Raw genomic sequence first — 17339 nt, 5'->3', positions numbered from 1 at the left:
GTCTCTTAGCAAACCTCCAGCACCAGCTGCACCATGCTCACCTTTACTACACCCATCAGTATTGAGGGTCACCCATCCTTGAGGAGGAGGAGACCACCCAATCATTTGCAAACCATACATGCCTTTACGTACAAGAACAGATGCATGAAGGCTAAAAGCTTGCTTGATTTCAGCCAAATACCTCTTGATCCACATGAGCTTAGAATCCACCAAGTAGTCCTTATCATTAAAAACCATGTCATTTCGCCACCTCCATATGCTCCAAATAGCCACGACAAACATAGTGTCCCAGCTAGCCCCAAGGTCAGTAACTGAATTCTTACACAAATTATAAGAAAGCCAATCTTGAAAACCCATTAAGTTTTGACAACGGATTTCAACAGGAGGCATTAATAAGTTCCAAATATGCACTGCCATAGGACACCTCCTAAATAAGTGATCCACATCTTCAATCTCACCAGGACAATTTTTGCAAAAAGGAACATCAGTAAATCCTCTTCGGACCCTTTCTGAATTACATAGCAATCGTTGATGTTTAACCATCCAAATAAAAGCCTTGACCCGTTGAGGAGCCTCAATTTTCCAAATAGACCTCCATATCTTATTTGTATTGACCCCCTCATAACCTGTAGCAATGTCATATGCAGTCTTGATTGAAAATTCGCCACTACAAGACTTGCCCCAACATAAACTATCCACAACATCATCATCTTCTGATAGCATGAAAGCCGCCAACTTTTGTTCGATATGACTAGGAAGGAAATCCTTAAGAGTATGCCAGTTCCAACCAACCCCTCTCCTCCAATAATGACTAATCGGCCTGTACATATCCACCATATTAACATTCTTTAAAGATATATCAAACAGAGGACTATCTCCAATCCACACATCCAACCAAAAAAGAGTGTCCTTCCCATTGCGCACCATAGCCCTTATACCCTTAGTCAAAATAGGGACAGCTATAATCACTCCACGCCAAAGATTAGAAGCCCCATTTTTACTCTGTAACTTGTCCAGACTAGCATCTGAATGAATGTATTTGTTACTTACCACTTTGGCCCAAAGACTATCCTTTTCATTAATAAGGCGCCATCCTATCTTAGCAAGATAAGAATGGTTCATTTGACACATTCTTTTAATCCCTAGGCCCCCTGCATCTTTCGGTCTCGTCACCTTCTCCCAATTAACAATACTCACCTTTCTCAGCTCCTCATTACCTCCCCACAGGAACCTCCGCACTAATCTTTCAATATTCATACACACCCCCTTCGGTAATAAGGTCGTTTGCATCACATACGATGGGATAGATGTAAGGACTGATTGAGCAAGCACTGCTCGCCCCGCAAAAGAAAGATATTTCATTTTCCAACCTTGCAATCGAGAGGAAACACGATCCAGAATATAATTATAGTCCCCCACTGTTACTCGGCCATGAATAGAAGGAGTACCCAAGTACCTCCCTAAATGAGTCGTGAGAGTAAATCCTGACATCTGGGCAAGTTCCTGAGCAACACTAGGGTCCACATTCCTCGAAACAAAAATCTGCGATTTTTTAAGACTAACCTTCTGCCCAGAACCAGCACAGAAAGTTCTAAGACAGTCCTGGACTACATTCATTTGATCAATAGAAGCCTCGGCAAATAACACCAAGTCATCCGCAAAAAATAAATGAGAAAGATTTGGGCCCTGTCTGGAAAGTTTAATAGGCACCCAAGCCCCTTGAGAAACCGCTCTGTTAATAATATGACCCAGCCGCTCAATACAGAGAACAAATAAATAAGGAGAAATAGCATCCCCTTGACGAATACCTCGACTAGGATTAAACCAGTCCAATCTGTGCCCATTCCAAATAACTGCCATCCCGGTTACATTTATTGGCGTTGCAAAATAAGTACTAATGGAGGTGATCAGTGTATATATTGTTTATTGTACAATTCAGGGATTAATCAGTGAAGCAAAGGTGGACAGCTTCAATTTGCCCCATGTACAGCCAACTGGGAAAGAATTGAAGGAGTTGATAGAGAAGAATGGTTGTTTCAGCATTGAAAGAATGGAGCCAATAATCCATGAAAGGCGTTTCAACATACCAATGATAATCTTTCACATAAGAGCTTCTTTGGAAGGAATAATAAGTCAGCATTTCGGAATCAATATCGTCGATCAATTGTTCCATCTGTTCGCAAAGAAAGTCATGGACGCTGGTATCTATTCAGAGTAATCAAGCTACCAGGCTTTGGTTCAACTGTTTGTCCTCCTCAAGCGCGCTTGATTGATACCATATGCTTACATATCTGGTAGTGATTCTGAGTCTTTTCCTGTTCATGTGGCGTGTGTTTGTATGTTAAGTTGTATGTGAAATTATGTTTCTTTTATTTATCAGCTTAGATTCTGAATGTCATAAGATTTCCCATTTTAGTAGTTACATTTCTTTTTTTTTGATAATCGAGAATGACTCGGTAGACATGCCCTTTGGACAACCCACTGAGCTAAATTCAGGCCGGGCTATAGGCATGCCAAACCCGCTTGCCAGGTTAGTTTGGACGAGACCCAGCACAAATCATTTGAAAATAATTACTATAGTTTAGAATTGACCTGCCGATCTCGGACTAGATTCTTTACGCACCAAATTTGCAGAGATAACCAGTTATCTATCGCCAAGTGATTCCATTTTAGTAGTTACATGAGCACAACAGATGGTACACGTGCTAACCATGTTCTTCAAAACCAGGTAATTATGAGGCAATTGTAGATTAGTAGAAACTTCAGTATAATGATTCGCAAGCACCTAAAGATGGTAGAAATTGTGATGAGAAGACCTGGATCATGATCAGTCACAAACAATTCAAACATAGGCTTGTACTTTTCTGGGCATGAAAAGATGGAAAAATTGACTAATTGTATTGACTTTTTTTAGTGAAGGAGAACACACCCAAGAGTGGACCCACTATGGGATCCACCCTTTATGGTAGAATTTGGAGAGAGCGGTATGAAATCGAACTCAGGTTCGTGTGCCTACTCAAGCATATCAATATCCGTCTTGCCACCCAGGTTACTCCACGGGGACGACTAATTGCATTGACGTCACCGGATCAAGAAAACTAAGTTGGTCCAAGTAAGAGGGTCAAATACTAGAACAGTTGCAACTTACAAAATACGTCTGTGCACAGTATGCTGTGTTCACCAAAGAAATGTTATACTCAATGGTAGTTTACTCTGTTGTTTAAGCCTTTAAGGCAGATAAGGTTTTGGGGTTTAGCAGGGTAACATGGGCTGAAATGGTGGGCTTTATATAATTCTATGGAATCTCATGGGCTGAATATTATCTAGATGAAACATGGTTTACTTTTTCGGATCCCATCTATGATTCGGCAGGCCCATCTCTCCCGTGACTCGTGAGGCTTGATGAGTATCATTTAGGGGTGGCAAAATATAAGTTTCAAATTGAACAACAGAACATACTTATAAAATATTTAGATGTTCGAACGCTGACCTAGATTGGATTTCGAACGTACTTAAACGACTAAACCCGAATTGATTTAAATTGGATAATAACATAATCCATATTAGGGTCCGAACTAGTAAAATTATATAAGATTTATGTGTTTTGACCCAGACTCGATTTTAAACCGGACAAAAATTTTGTATTTGGACCCGGATTTCAAATATATAACTTATACTCAAACTTAATTTAATTTAAATCAAACAAATTCAGCCAACCAAACCGATGAGAGTTTTGCCACCCTACTATCATTAGTTGAAATCAAGAATCTAGAAATAGTCTAAGAATACCAAACACGAACATCATAATGCATTAATGTGGTCCAAAACAATAATAATATCTATTTGCTAGTGGAATCTTGGGATAGCAATAATATATAATGATTCAATATATTGACCATCATTTGATAACTTGGCCTGCAATATTTGAAATGTCTGATGTTTGACTGAGCAAGCATTCACTTAGTGCTGTCGCTGACGAACAAGAAGTAGTGACTGGTTGGATAGCAAGTTGTGTGGTTGAGAAATGCAGTTAACGGTGGGGAGACTTGAGGTAAAGACTTCCTTGGAGGCCTGATTAATTTTCATTGGAGGCTTGATTAATTTTTTGTCTGAGCTGGTACTTAAAGAGTAATATAAAAAAGAAATTTATTTAAATTTCACCGGGGGCTCCTGTGAATATAGTATGAAACCCCTAACCTTTGACCAGAGTAGTTTGGCATGTTGGCACTTGGAACCCTCCCCTCACAAGTGAGGCACTGAATGAAGATGATGATTACAAGGTTCCTCAGTCTAAATTGTCGTTTTCTTTTCATGATTGAATTGTGTGAGGTGAGGAATTATTATATCATCACATATATATATATATATGGATGTTCTTGGCAAGGGTAACGACTCCGGGCATGGCCAGCTCAAAATATTATTTATCTCATATAAGATGGTTGAGATTAGTACTAGCAACTAGCAACAGATGCAATTCTAAAAGAGCTACAATTATGAGTGCAAATTTTCAACATGCGGAATCAATACCCAACATCAAGTAGCTGTCCCATTGTAATGGTGTGAAACTGATTCTGCACAGTGCGTCTTTGAGTTGATAGCTCCTGAGAAACCTGTTGCATAGAGGGCCGAGATTGCGGATTGGATTGTAAGCATGAGACTGCCATTTTTGCAGCAGTCACCACTTCCGCTCCAGCTCGATTCGTGGGATATGAAGGACGTTGGTCCAATAGATTCTTCAATAGCAAATGATGTACTGTTGAAGACGAAGAAGACAACAACAACGATGACATATATGAGATGAGATCCCCCGGATGCTTCCCTACCAGTATTTCCAATGCCAAAACCCCGAAGCTATAAACATCACATTTTTCGGTCACCTCCATTGTGTAAGCAAGTTCTGCAAAGAAAATCATTTACTTGATGTGCCTAGTGTTAAGAATTTAGGAATTAACATTCATAAATAACAGTGAACAGTAGAAAGATTAATGGAAAAATATATATAAAATCACATGATTTTTACATGGTTCATGTTATAGTTTGAACTATGCAAACAACAGAATTAAGAGTGTGGAAATTAATAGACATGAGATTTACATGATTTGTTAATATGACAACGTCCACGGAGCAACAAGGATTTCACAACTTTAAAAGAGAAACAAAAAAACAATAGGAATACTCTCTCTATGAGTTGGTGGCCGTTAACAAAAGTGAGAAAATAATATCATATTAAAAAAAATCTATTCATATCCTGAGTGACTTTACGAATCTGCGCTCCCAATTAGGACATACTTCAACCAACCAGTTCACTCACTATAGACTCCTCCAAAAGCTGACGCAATTACCACTACGTCAAGAAAGAGGCACAATGGAATTTCAGGTAATTCAGAATAAATAGGCCTTGGGGAAATAGGAACATACTACAATGCTGAAAACTGCCTTTTTATAGTCTTAAAGTAACCAAAAATTGCGTACGAACATGGGTGAGGATCCTAAAACCTAGCAATCCAACGTAGCTCCTAACAAGGTAAAGTGGAAGAAAAATTAAGATAGAAATTACTTGGAGCGGTGTACCCTAATGTGCCTGCTAATGAAGTCCAATTGGATGAGTTGGGGTTCAGAATTCTTGCAGTGCCAAAGTCAGAGACATGAGCTTCATACTCTTCATCCAACAAGACGTTTTTGCTTGATATGTCCCTGTGAATTATAGGAGGTGAGCAGTCATGGTGCATATAGGAGATGGCGTTGGCTACACCTTTGACAACATTCACTCTCTTGATCCAATCAAATGTCATTGCTTGTTCCTCATCACAAAGTATCTTTTCCAAGCTCCCTCCATCCAAAAACTTGTAAACCAGAAGCGAATGCTGCGGATGTGAGCAGAAACCATAGAACTTAATAACATTCCGATGCCGGATTTTTGTCAAAGCAAGAATTTCGCTTGTAAAGGTTTTTGAATTTGCAATTTCACAGTCTGGTAGTTGGTGAAGTTTCTTCACAGCCACAATCTGTCCAGTTGGTAATACAGCTTTGTACACACTTCCATTCCCTCCCACTCCAATGCAATACTTGGAATCAAATCCTTCAGTTTCTTCAATGATGTTTTTGTACACCAACTTTCCATCATGGCTCCATATTGTGAATGGATTCGGATTTGGTCCTTCCCTTGATTTATTCTCTTTGTTTCGCCGTCTTTTGGCAAGAGCGAAAATAGTGGCAAAAATGATTAGTAGTAGCACAATAACACATACAATGGGGATTGTAGCTACGATCACAACTCCTTTGCCTCTCTTCTTTGCTCGATGGTGGCTGATCGAAGTAGGACAAGCCTTCAAACCAGTAACATTTCCGCACAAACCTTTGTTATCTCTAATTGCGTCGAAGGGCACTTTTTCGTTGAAAGGTCCAATGTCAGGAATAGGACCCTCTAATTGGTTGTAGGATATATCAATGGAAGTCAAGCTTAACAAATCACCAAAACTTGATGGGATGCTACCGGAGAGCTTATTATGTGAGAGATTCAACGTTTCTACGGTTTTCAATTCTCCCAGTCCAGGAGGAATCTCTCCTATTAGCGCATTTTGACTGAGATCAAGGCTTTGAAGGAAGTGTAATTTGCCAATCTCAGACGGAACTCCTTCCAGGAATCCATTCCAACTCAAATTCAATTTCAGTAGCTTCTTGCAATCTCCTAGTTCTCCTGGAATAGAACCATTTAGACTGTTTGCTCCAAGATTGAGATATGTTAAGTTTGACAGAATGCCAATCTCTACTGGTATATTGCCTGAAAGTTGATTACCACTTAGCTCAAGTTCGAATAATGATGTCAACTTTCCCAATTCCTTCGGAATCTCTCCAACAAGATGGTTTGAGGAGAGATCAAGTAAAGAAAGGTTAGTTGCCTTTCCAAGCTCCGACGGAATTCGACCAGAAATATTATTCCTTGCCATTTTCAAGCTTGTGAGATTGTGACAACGCCCCCATTTCCATGAAATCTCGCCATGCAGATTATTGTCACTCAAATCTATGTAGTTTAAGTGAGGATATATGCCAAAACTTTCCGATAGATTTCCTACTAAATGATTCTTTTCTAGCTTGACTCTAACCAAACTGGTACAACTTTTCAAGCTTTTCGGGATTGGACCTTTAAAATGATTATCAGCGATGGTAAGTTTCTTAAGTGATCCATTGTGGCATAGCCATTTTGGTAAATGACCAGTGAAGTTATTTCTGGATAATGTCAAAAACTGCAACCTAGTAAGATTACTCATCTCGGGTGGAATTTTCCCATGGAGATTGTTATAAAATAAACTTACTTGAGTAAGAAACTTAAGTTTCCCTATCTCTGGTGGAATGGTACCAGAGAGTTTATTGTCACCAAGCCCAAGGAGAGTTAATTTTCGCAAGTTGCCAATGGAACGAGGAATTGTACCGGTAAGATTGTTGAATGACAAATCAAACTCATTAAGTAAATTTAGAGATCCGATTTCATGCGGTATGATTCCAAACAAACCATTGGACAAAAAGGAGAGAAGGGAAAGGTTTGTCAAGTTTTGTATTGACGTGGGGAGGGTGCCTGTCAGAGTGTTTTTTGAAAAGTCTAGTTTTTTGAGAGATGTTAAGAGTCCAATTTCTTCTGGTATGGAGCCAGAGAGTTTATTTTCATGAAGATAAAGAATGGATAGATTAGTTAAGTTCCCAATAGAAGCAGGAATTGTACCATTTATACTGTTACTTGACAGTTCAAGCTCACTGAGTGATCTAAGATTCCCAATTTCTAGAGGTATGGAACCTGAAAGTTCATTTTCATAAAGATAAAAAAGGGATAAATTACTCAAGTTTGCATGGAAGCAGGAATTGTCCCATTTAGATTGTTACCAGACATCTCAAGGTCACTAAGTGATCTAAGATTCCCTATTTTTGGAGGTATGGGACCTGAAAGTTTATTGTTATAAAGGTGAAGAATTGTCAAGTTCCTCAAGCTCCCTATAGTGGTAGGGATAATGCCTATGAGGTTGTTTTCACACAAACTAAACGTAGAGAGACTCCTCAGGCTTCCTATTTCTGGAGGAATAGAGCCAGTTAGAAAATTTGCACCCAGGTTACATACACTAAGACCATTCAGCAAGCCTATCTCAGAAGGAATATTTCCTGAGAGTTTATTGTAGGACAAGATGAGAGTGGTGAGTTTGGAGAGACTGCTGATGTTAGAAGGGATTGTTCCGGAAAGCGAATTATCTCCTAGCTGAAGAGTAAGGAGATCAGGTAAGGAAGAGAAGTTGAGACTGTGAAGTGTACCTCTCAAACCATGACCCCAGAGGTCCAAGCTGACGATGCTTCCGGATTTGCTGCAAGTGACTCCTTCCCAATGGCAAGTCCCATTGGCGACGACCCATGAAGGTAGGAGAGATTGGGTGTGTTTGGAGAGGCTGGCTTTCCATTTTAGAAGGGCCTCTGTTGCCTCTGTTTCACTTCTCGCAGAAGTGAAAGAAGTTGTAGATGGGGTGGAAGCCAAGACTTGGAAGGATGAAAGCAACACAATGGCAAGTAAGAACAAAGCCTGTTGGCATGTTTTGTAGAATGGCTTGCATGGAAGCATCATTGTTACAAGAAATGTAGAGCGATATTGTTTGTATGCGTAGATATGTAGACCCTGGAAGGTATTTATAGTGAAAGGCTTTGGAGACCTCAGTTTTTCTTTGTCTGCATAATGACCATAAGGTGCCAAAGATATGGTGGAAAATTGATCTTCTTATGTAAATAGGTTGGACTAACTTAAGTTAGTAGTAATTCAATAAAAACTGCAAAGACTTGACTTAGTGCATGAGCTGTTAAGGGATCTAATCAATTTCATTTCTCCGTGAAGAGTTGACTTAGTATGTTGTTTCTAACAAACAGAAGTGACTGGTTGGACAGCAAAATCGTTAATTCCCTATAATGACACCGGAATGCTTGCGTTATGGTATCTCAAAGTCAACATCTTTGCTCGGTTCATCGTAGCACAACCCAGTTGGCATTTGAAAATTGATGGGTTCCTTTCTACTCGAATGTGTGATTGGCTTATGAAGGGAACCTTGTTTCCCGTTTTGCAGCAGAGTTCTTGTGTATACGATTTTTTTTTTGAGCGATGAAAATATGATGGTTTAATTCGAGGAAAACCAAACCTCCAAAGACTTGAAGTTCAGTAATAATGCTTGCACTTTTCATTGGTTTCATATCAGATTAAATACAGCCAAAGGGATGAGATTAGTTGCCTCCATATATACATGACCACTATTCCCTCAAACTAGGAGACTAAGTTGCAGCCAATTCTAGACTTGGGCAACTCCTACATAACAACAAGATGACACATACAATTAAATAAGTAAAATTAATTACACTCCACGTGCAGCAACCACTCGCTACACAAACTTCTACTACGGCACGACTGTACCCAACTGCGGTTAAGCACACCGCACACGTCTGTGCAATAGTTTCCCTAACAAAAATCATTCATGGATTCTCTGATTTTTTTTTTTTTTTGGGTTTCCCTACCCCCAAGGCATAAATTTTACTATAAGAAACAGGTCCGAAGCAAACAAAGCGATCTTCCGAGAGTCCGATTCATTGGAAAATCCAAAATTTTCGCCGTAGACTAGAGAATTGATGTTGATGTTTATACATCTTGCATGACCTGTTAAGGGATGAAATCAATTGCATTTTTCCATGAAGACTTGACTTAGTGCCGTCGCTAACAAGTAACAAACATAAGTGACTGGTTGGATAGCAAGTTCAAGTTGTGTGGTTGATAAATGCAGATGACCGTGGGGGAGACTTGAAGATTGACTTGGAAGAAGAGGAGCAATCCGAGCAAGCCCACAAGTAATCCAACTTTTAGCATATATAATATAATGAGCATAACCATTGACCACATTAATCATTGAGTTAATATTTAGTCATAGTTCACACACTCAAGATCATATATTCAAAGTATGATTTAAGATAGAATTGATGCATAAGCAAGTCGGAACATCAAAACATAGTTTTTCACATTTTAAGACATATTCAAATCAATCATGATCACACATATTTTGACACACAATCATCAAAAAATACAATGTTGACCTACACACTAAATCTTGATCCAACATTATTGTTGTCGCTAACAAACAGAAGTGACTGATTGGATAGCGAAAACGTTAATTTGAATAATTCTATACGATTTTCTCTCATAGAGATTCAACTTTCTCTTCTCCCTCCCTCCCATTACGCTAAGCAAGCTAAACGATGAAGAACTCTTAACACCAACCTCCAAGAAAACTGAGTGTACAGCAATCAACATTAATGGCTCGTGATTACTATCATCACCACTTACCAATCTTGGTTTTGCCGATCTGGGTATTACTTGTTAGTGGTTACAGTGAGATGGGTTCTTTGATAATCAAATCACCCATATCAGAAGCTGTGCCCTCGTAATCGGTAACTCAAGTCCAAGCCTCCAAGATACAAGACGAGATGACTAATTGCCAATTATCTTGTATTGGACTAAAAGCCCATGAGAGACTTTGTCAACAAACTGGATGCTGCCCATTTATTAAACTCTAGTTAAAGCCCATTATAAGTTAGCCTCTCTAAAGCCCACCAACTCTTCTAAGCCCAAATCTAAAACACCCATCTCAAGCAAAAAAGAGGCCCGATTGCTTGTCCAACGAAAATTTCCAAATTCAATTTGAACACCCTAATTCGTCCAATGAACAGAACTTTTCTCATCTTTTTGATAACGAGAACGACGTCATACAAATTTATCTTTTGAACATCTGATATGGACATAAACTCAGACTCTCAGACCCGCGCACACAGAAGTTTCTCACCTAACGATAAGGTAAGTATGACTAAATCCTAGTGCGTGGCGACAAGACTATTTCTCTCAGTGAGAAACGAACTCAGGATCTCTCGAGTCCACACGATTTAACCCTATAGAGAGTGAATTTTCTCTTTCTCCCTCCCATTTGCAATTTAAAATCTCTCCACGCAATCAAATGATGTTAAATAACAAGTCGTTGGATGAGATGATGAACTTGATCGCGGTAATTCTTAAAGTAAGCGGGATGTCTTGAGTTCAAGTCTCATGGGTTTTTTCATTATTGCAATTTGTGAGATGAACCTTGTTCAGCCAGCGTGTGCAAATGTCACCTTGCATTTTCTTGCACTGAGCCCCAAATCAGGTCTCAACTAGTCCATGAAAGTTGTTCGATCTTTCATAGGGCACAAAGTTTACTAGCTGGTTGTCCGGTGACAATTAGGTGGATTTCCACTTTACCCAAAAAAAATCAAATGGTGTTAGGGTTAGCAAGCGGAGAGGCTAGTTCTTCAACCTGGATCAATTGGTCCCTACTTGAACAAGGACAGGCAGGCCCAAATTAATATTTCGGGCCCACTTATGAAACCGACATAACGGGTCTGAATCAAATTCCAGGCCCAGCTCGTCCAATAGAAAGTTGACCAAGTGAAACTCACGCTTTGCAAGAAGCGCGTAGAACTACCTTTCGACAAGGACGGTGGCGGTGGGTCCCGAGCAAGTTTCCTAAAACGACACTGCAAAACTTGCGTTTTGGTATCTCAAAGTCGCCATCTTTGCTTGGTTCGCCGTGGCTTAACCCAGTTGGCATTTGAAAATCTTTCATGGATTGTCCCATTTTTTTTGTTTGGGTTTCCCTACTGACCTCCAAGGCATAAATTTTACTAGAAAAAGACAGGCAGAATCCGAAGCAGACAAAACCCATTACGCTAAGCAAGCTAAGCAACACTCCGTCCGATTCATTGGAAAATCCAAAAAAAAAATAGTTTTGTCATTTGATGTGTGCCTATTTGTTATACTGTGAGAAAACAAATCTGTAGTTTGGGGAAACCATATCAGAGCTTAGAAGCACGGACCTTTTTCTGGCAGGAACAAGATGGTGGGTCTTTTTTCTAGATTTTCCGTTGGCAGAGTTGGCCATCGACGTACCCAGAGCGCCCTTGTTGTAAGAATTCTTCACTTCTGTTTGCTTTTGGAATTGATTGAGAATCCATCTTGTGCGAACCTTTAGTTTATTTTGTTTGTTTTTCTGGGTCTTTAATCAATTTGGGAAGTTCAATTTTTGTCCTGATTTGACTTGTTTCATTGGGTACTGGGATTTTGTCAATTTGGGTTTGATTTGGTCTTTTGTTGTGGTAATTATCTGTCTGTTTGACGCTTACACTTGTTCTTCGTTATTCACATGTTTTGGGTGTATCAAATCATTCGCCATCTTCCATTTGTTTTCCTTGTGGCTGATTTATTCTAGTATCTTCAAGATTTTTGGAGATTAAATTTTCACCTGTTCAATTGCAGTTTCAGAGTTGTCTCTAAAATTAGCTCTGAAACTTGTGTATGTATGTCTTAAGTGTGTTGATAGATGAACCAAAGTCGTTGCTTGATAAAATTTGTCTTCTGTGTTTATTTTTTTCACTTTTTATGAGCAGAAACTGATCCATGTCATGATCGTTTCCTTCATATATTGTCATACACTTCACTCTTTGACGAGCTTCGTTATTGCCCGTTGATGAATTTTCATCCAGTTTATGTAAATTTGTGGTGATGTGCCTTATTCTGAATTCCTAGCAGAGTTCATTTTTCTGCCCACTTTGACATTTTTAACATTCTTGTCCATAATTCTACTGTAGTTTTCTTTAATAATTGTTTTTAAATGGTTATATTCATGTGGTGTAGGATGAGAGAGACGTATTGCCACCAAATGCAGATGGTATTACTGCAAACACTGCAACTACTGCTACATCCCATGGAATTCAAGTTGCAATAGAGTTTAAGCCAGTGGAGCACCCTATTGAGCCCTTTGACAATGATCAACCGATTCAATGTCCACTTCCTGAGCCTTCGATACTTAATGTGAGTTCGATACTTTTGTTATTTCTTGAGTATCTTCTTTTACTTCAATGTGCTTTTGACTGTTTTAATTGAAATGTAAAGTCTTAGTGCAAAGCTAAAAATATTGTCTTAAATATGTTCGATCGAATTCTCCCCTCAATCCTTTGAAAAAAACTGCATTGTGATAGAGAATTGGTCTTGTTGATAATTTGACATTTGGTGGTTAGTTTCGTTTGTGTTGCTTGGATGGTTATCTCTTTTTAGTAAGAACAAAAAAATCTGCCTATTTATTGTTTTGAATTGAGGGAACATCGATACAAGAATGGTATTATTCTGTGAGACCTAAAACATCTGAGCATATTTCATTTGTTGATTCCGATCTCAAAATTTTTGGGATAAAGGCTCGATAATGATGATGCCTCAACTAGTGTCAAAGGAAACTTATAATGTTGCTGAAGAGGATGGTATTTTAGCAATTCTGGAAGTTGATTATCTAATCATGTTGTGTAAGACCCAAAAAGAGAGGAGGGAGTCCAAAACGATATCAACGGAAGTATAAGGAATGGCTCAGTCTATAGAGATAGAGTGATTGAGAGTGTAGCTTTAGGTCGGAAGAAACCCTTGAGGGAGAAATCCACATATTGTTTGGAATAAAGACTTTACTGACAACTTTGGTAGGTCAACATGGTGTGATGATATGTTAACTAGCTTTTCTTTTATATGTCTTTTGCTTCACATTTCTATGTCTCAGTTGTGTTTGTTTTGCTGGGTTGGGGTAAGGAGGCAGGGGAGGGGTTGATGTCTGCTGCTTAAATATGCCTTTGGTTTTCACTGCTTGAACCATACAAAAAACCTCACTAAGACGGGCATTTGTCGTGTTAATGTTTATAGTTCATACCGATGCCATTACCTAGGATATTGAACTTCGTCGACCTTATCCTTGGCTTCTGATGGCAAGTTCAACAAGGAGTTCAAAGTTTTTATCTACTTTAAAAAGCTTTTTTAAGTTATTCGAAATTATTATTACATGGTTTGTAACCCTTTGGCTTATGTTTCATTAAGCTTTGTTTCATTATACCGCCATTATCAGTCCGGACAAAAATCTACTGTTTTGTGTTAAGCACTTTTATGTGGACCAAAGGTGCATAAGTTAACATCAAATCAATGACAAAAGGTGTATCTATAGGTGTTTACATCTATACAGGATTACAGATACTGATAATCCCTCAAAATGCTTTGTCACTACCAAGGAGCTTTGACAGATGAACTGTTTCTGGACTAAATGCTTTATTTTTTCTGTAATAAGGAGATTTTGGAATCTCTGGAAGTATGAGCTTTCTGATTCGATAGCGCTTCAGAGTCCATGCGGAACCTTCTATGAAATGTTTTGCCTATTTCTATAGATTGTGTTCGGGTTAATGAAACCCATGGTCCTTTTGGACCCCAACTGTACTGTTGTGTTCATAGATCTGAGGTCAAATTTTGTGAATCAACAGGATGGAAGAATATGGAAGGAGCGAGTGTCTGCCGTGCGTAGAATACCCGACTTGCCAGTCATGAAGGAAGGTGCAGGCCTTGAATCTGACCCAGCTGGATCAAAACCACGGTCTACTCAATCAAATCGCATGATCTTACCATCTCTGAGTGCCCCGGAGCATAATTTACTAAAGCTCCTTGAAGAATGTAATGCATCTGGGATCTGAAACTGGGTATAGCTCTCTGATTTAGCATTTACCTACCTCATTTGTATTTATAGTTCATACTGTTCTCCCTCTTTACGCAATTTATCACCTTTTCGACATATTTGCTCTGAGTGTATTTATATAACTATATATAGATGAATTATAGCAAAGTAACAACTTATTGGTTTTAAATATAATCATGTTTTATTAATTGTATAATTTATGATAAACTCATTTAAATTAAAATTCATAAACTTCAACCACTGCTACTCGGTCGCTTGGGTCTGATGTAGGAACAAGAAGTTCATTGAGGCTTGAGCTTGAAGTAGGTTGAATTGGCTCAAACGAAGAGAGTGAACCATTTCAAAATTCAAGCTAGGGAGTTCACCTGGGCTCATACTTGAGCTTGAAGTGGGTTCAATTGCACAGTTGCTACGACGTACACTTGGGCTTGCATATTAAGGTAACTTGGCTCTAGTTGAGGATTAGGTGTTGGCTTAAACAACTTTCTTTTGACATTCATATCAGAAAGTTCACTTGCCTCTGGTTGAGGATTAGGTGTTGGTTTATACAATGTCTCGAAATTCGTACCGGGAAGTTTTTTAGGGCTCGGATGCAGAGTAAAGTAAATTGGCTCTAGTTGAAGATTAGGTGTTGACTTATACAACTTTGACTCGAAATTCATACTGGGATGTTCACTAGGGCTCGGATGCGGAGTAAGATGACTTGACTCTGGTGGAGGATTTGGTGTTGGGTTATAGAACACTGTTTTGAAATTTTTATCAGAAAGTTCGGCAGGGTTCGGATCCGGAGAGGTAAGGTAACTTGGCTCTGGTTGAGGATTAGGGGTTGGCTTATACAACATTGTTTCGGAATTCATACCCGAAAGTTCACTAGGGCTCGGACCCGGAGAGGTAGACTTGTGTTTATCATCAAGCTTGCCCAAATTCATATCATTGGGAGATAGCCTTGCATGAGTTGGAGAGAAGGACAAGGTGATGAAAGCAATTATGACCAACAACAATGGCTTCTTAATAGCTTCCATACTACACAAAATATGATTGATTGATTGATTTGTGATTGAATACATGCTCCACCCCCCTTTAAATAGAGCCTTGTTAGTGCTAAATTAGGAAATAAATTTATGACAATACCATATTTAGCAATATTCATATCATATATTTCATTAAATATTTTTGCCATGTGATCTAGTCATGGCTTATTAATTTCATTAAATATTTTTATGATATAACCATTTTTAGAAATATACATGTCATAAATTTCCTTAAATAATCATGGATTAATAATTGTATGATTGTGTCATTAATTACTTTCACTTGTGTTTGGGCTTATAATGTTACCATATTAAGCAATATTGATATCATAAATTTCATTAAATAATTTGACCACATGGTCTAGTCATGGCTTTAAAGCCATGACGAATTGGGGTAGGATACTATTTTAAAAAATAACATCCCCTTCAATTAATCATTTTTTATATATAAAATATTTTTAAAAAAATCTCAAAAAATAATAAATAGAAAATATGTGAGATTTTGATGGTTTGATCATGTCTTCAGTTATTGGATTTTTTTTTTTTCAATTGAGTCATTAGTTGAATGGTAATCACCTTGCATGTAAGGGATCACCCACCCATTAGGGCGTGGGTTTGAATCCTATCCCCTCCCCAAATCCCTGTTTCAAAAAAAAAAAGTTATTGGATTTTTTTTTAAATACCATATTACAAATTTTACATCCAACAATTTCAAACCATTCAAGTTTTTCATACATTTTCATTGAAATTGGTTTTTTTATTCAACATTAAATTTACTGGTATTTATTTTTTATTATTTTTAAAAATATATTAATATCAAAAAGTAAGCTATTGGAGGGGCTGCTATTTCTTTAGTGAGGAATTAGATTGGGTCATCAATTACTTTCACTTGTCTAATTTTTTTATGACTAAACGTTTGGAAGAGGTTTCGAAGGTCCATATGGGACACATTCCTCTTTGAATAACATGCCAAGATTCATACTAAAAGGACCACATGTACTGCCTTTAGAGATTGGAGTGTAATTAGGCAACCGATCCTTTGGGGAAAATGTCAAAATTCATGCCACCGTGATATAAAAGGAGGATCGCCTGAACTACCTTTACTCAACCCAGATGGAGGGATTGGTGTGTACTTAGGCAACATGTGAAAAATCAAACTTTTTTGTAAGAATTATCGGAGATTTTGAACGGTCTAGATGGGGAGCAAGTCCTTTCGAAAATTTGTCAAAATCTAGGTCGATGAGATATAGAGGAGGTCTGTCAACTTTGCTTGCCCAAATGAAAGGGATTGGTGTGTATTTAGGTAACATGTCAAAATATATACCCTTTTGAGTTAGAGGAGGTTTCGACGGTCTAGACGAAGGAAAATGCTCTTTGCATTACATACCAAAATTCAGGCCACCTTTATGCAAAGGTGGACGGCCTAGTTTGCGTTTACTCGGTGAGGATGGAGGAATTGGAGTGTAATTAGGCAACATATCCAAACCTATACTATTATAATCAAGGTTGCCAAAATCGAGATTACACACATAAGACCGATGAAAAATCGAAACCTCCCAAGAATCATGGGTATAGCTTTGTTGGTGCCGATCCCACTTAGGTAGCCAAAGTACTTGGGTTCAATTCTCACTAGGATGACAATGAGTTTAATGGGAAGGGTGGGGTCCAGTTAGATTTGCCCTTGCGGGGGCATGACTAAGGACAAAAAAAGATGAATGTA

The 17339-nt window shown here is 38.5% G+C and overlaps 3 protein-coding genes across 3 annotated transcripts; 1 reads left to right on the top strand and 2 right to left on the bottom strand.

Annotated features, from left to right (window-relative positions):
- Nucleotides 1-4376: 4376 nt before the first annotated feature.
- LOC119987495 (MDIS1-interacting receptor like kinase 2-like) lies at nt 4377-8599 on the bottom strand. The gene is made up of 3 exons (XM_038832418.1): nt 7933-8599; nt 5558-7870; nt 4377-4897 (listed from the first exon to the last, which is right to left on the bottom strand). Exons 1-3 carry the CDS (start codon nt 8597-8599, stop codon nt 4521-4523), a joined length of 3357 nt encoding a protein of 1118 aa, XP_038688346.1. The 3' UTR covers nt 4377-4520.
- Nucleotides 8600-11673: 3074 nt separating this feature from the next.
- LOC119986664 lies at nt 11674-14776 on the top strand. The gene is made up of 3 exons (XM_038831311.1): nt 11674-11999; nt 12728-12904; nt 14380-14776. The coding sequence occupies exons 1-3, from the start codon at nt 11931-11933 to the stop codon at nt 14584-14586; spliced, it is 453 nt and encodes a 150-aa protein (XP_038687239.1). The 5' UTR covers nt 11674-11930; the 3' UTR covers nt 14587-14776.
- Nucleotides 14777-14805: 29 nt separating this feature from the next.
- On the bottom strand, nt 14806-15610 carry LOC119987494 (extensin-like). Its single transcript, XM_038832417.1, has 2 exons — nt 14966-15610; nt 14806-14904 (listed from the first exon to the last, which is right to left on the bottom strand). Exons 1-2 carry the CDS (start codon nt 15608-15610, stop codon nt 14806-14808), a joined length of 744 nt encoding a protein of 247 aa, XP_038688345.1.
- Between the last annotated feature and the right edge of the window lie 1729 nt (nt 15611-17339).

This window comes from Tripterygium wilfordii, chromosome 20, assembly GCF_013401445.1.
Source record: "Tripterygium wilfordii isolate XIE 37 chromosome 20, ASM1340144v1, whole genome shotgun sequence".
Classification (NCBI taxonomy): Eukaryota; Viridiplantae; Streptophyta; class Magnoliopsida; order Celastrales; family Celastraceae; genus Tripterygium; species Tripterygium wilfordii.
This window is presented reverse-complemented; position numbering and strand designations above follow the sequence as displayed.

What these genes read in the sequence shown, in the direction of transcription:
- LOC119987494 (XM_038832417.1), bottom strand. Translation starts at nt 15,610, where the DNA reads ATGGAAGCTATTAAGAAGCCATTGTTGTTGGTCATAATTGCTTTCATC. An exon ending in TGAACCCACTTCAAGCTCAA is followed by an intron (nt 14,905 to 14,965) that starts GTATGAGCCCAG and finishes TCTTCGTTTGAG; the next exon opens with CCAATTCAACCTACTTCAAG.
- LOC119987495 (XM_038832418.1), bottom strand. Translation starts at nt 8,599, where the DNA reads ATGATGCTTCCATGCAAGCCATTCTACAAAACATGCCAACAGGCTTTG. An exon ending in TTATAACAATAAACTTTCAG is followed by an intron (nt 7,871 to 7,932) that starts GTCCCATACCTC and finishes ATGTCTGGTAAC; the next exon opens with AATCTAAATGGGACAATTCC. An exon ending in ATTAGGGTACACCGCTCCAA is followed by an intron (nt 4,898 to 5,557) that starts GTAATTTCTATC and finishes TTTTCTTTGCAG; the next exon opens with AACTTGCTTACACAATGGAG.
- LOC119986664 (XM_038831311.1), top strand. Translation starts at nt 11,931, where the DNA reads ATGGTGGGTCTTTTTTCTAGATTTTCCGTTGGCAGAGTTGGCCATCGA. An exon ending in GTACCCAGAGCGCCCTTGTT is followed by an intron (nt 12,000 to 12,727) that starts GTAAGAATTCTT and finishes CATGTGGTGTAG; the next exon opens with GATGAGAGAGACGTATTGCC. An exon ending in CTGAGCCTTCGATACTTAAT is followed by an intron (nt 12,905 to 14,379) that starts GTGAGTTCGATA and finishes GTGAATCAACAG; the next exon opens with GATGGAAGAATATGGAAGGA.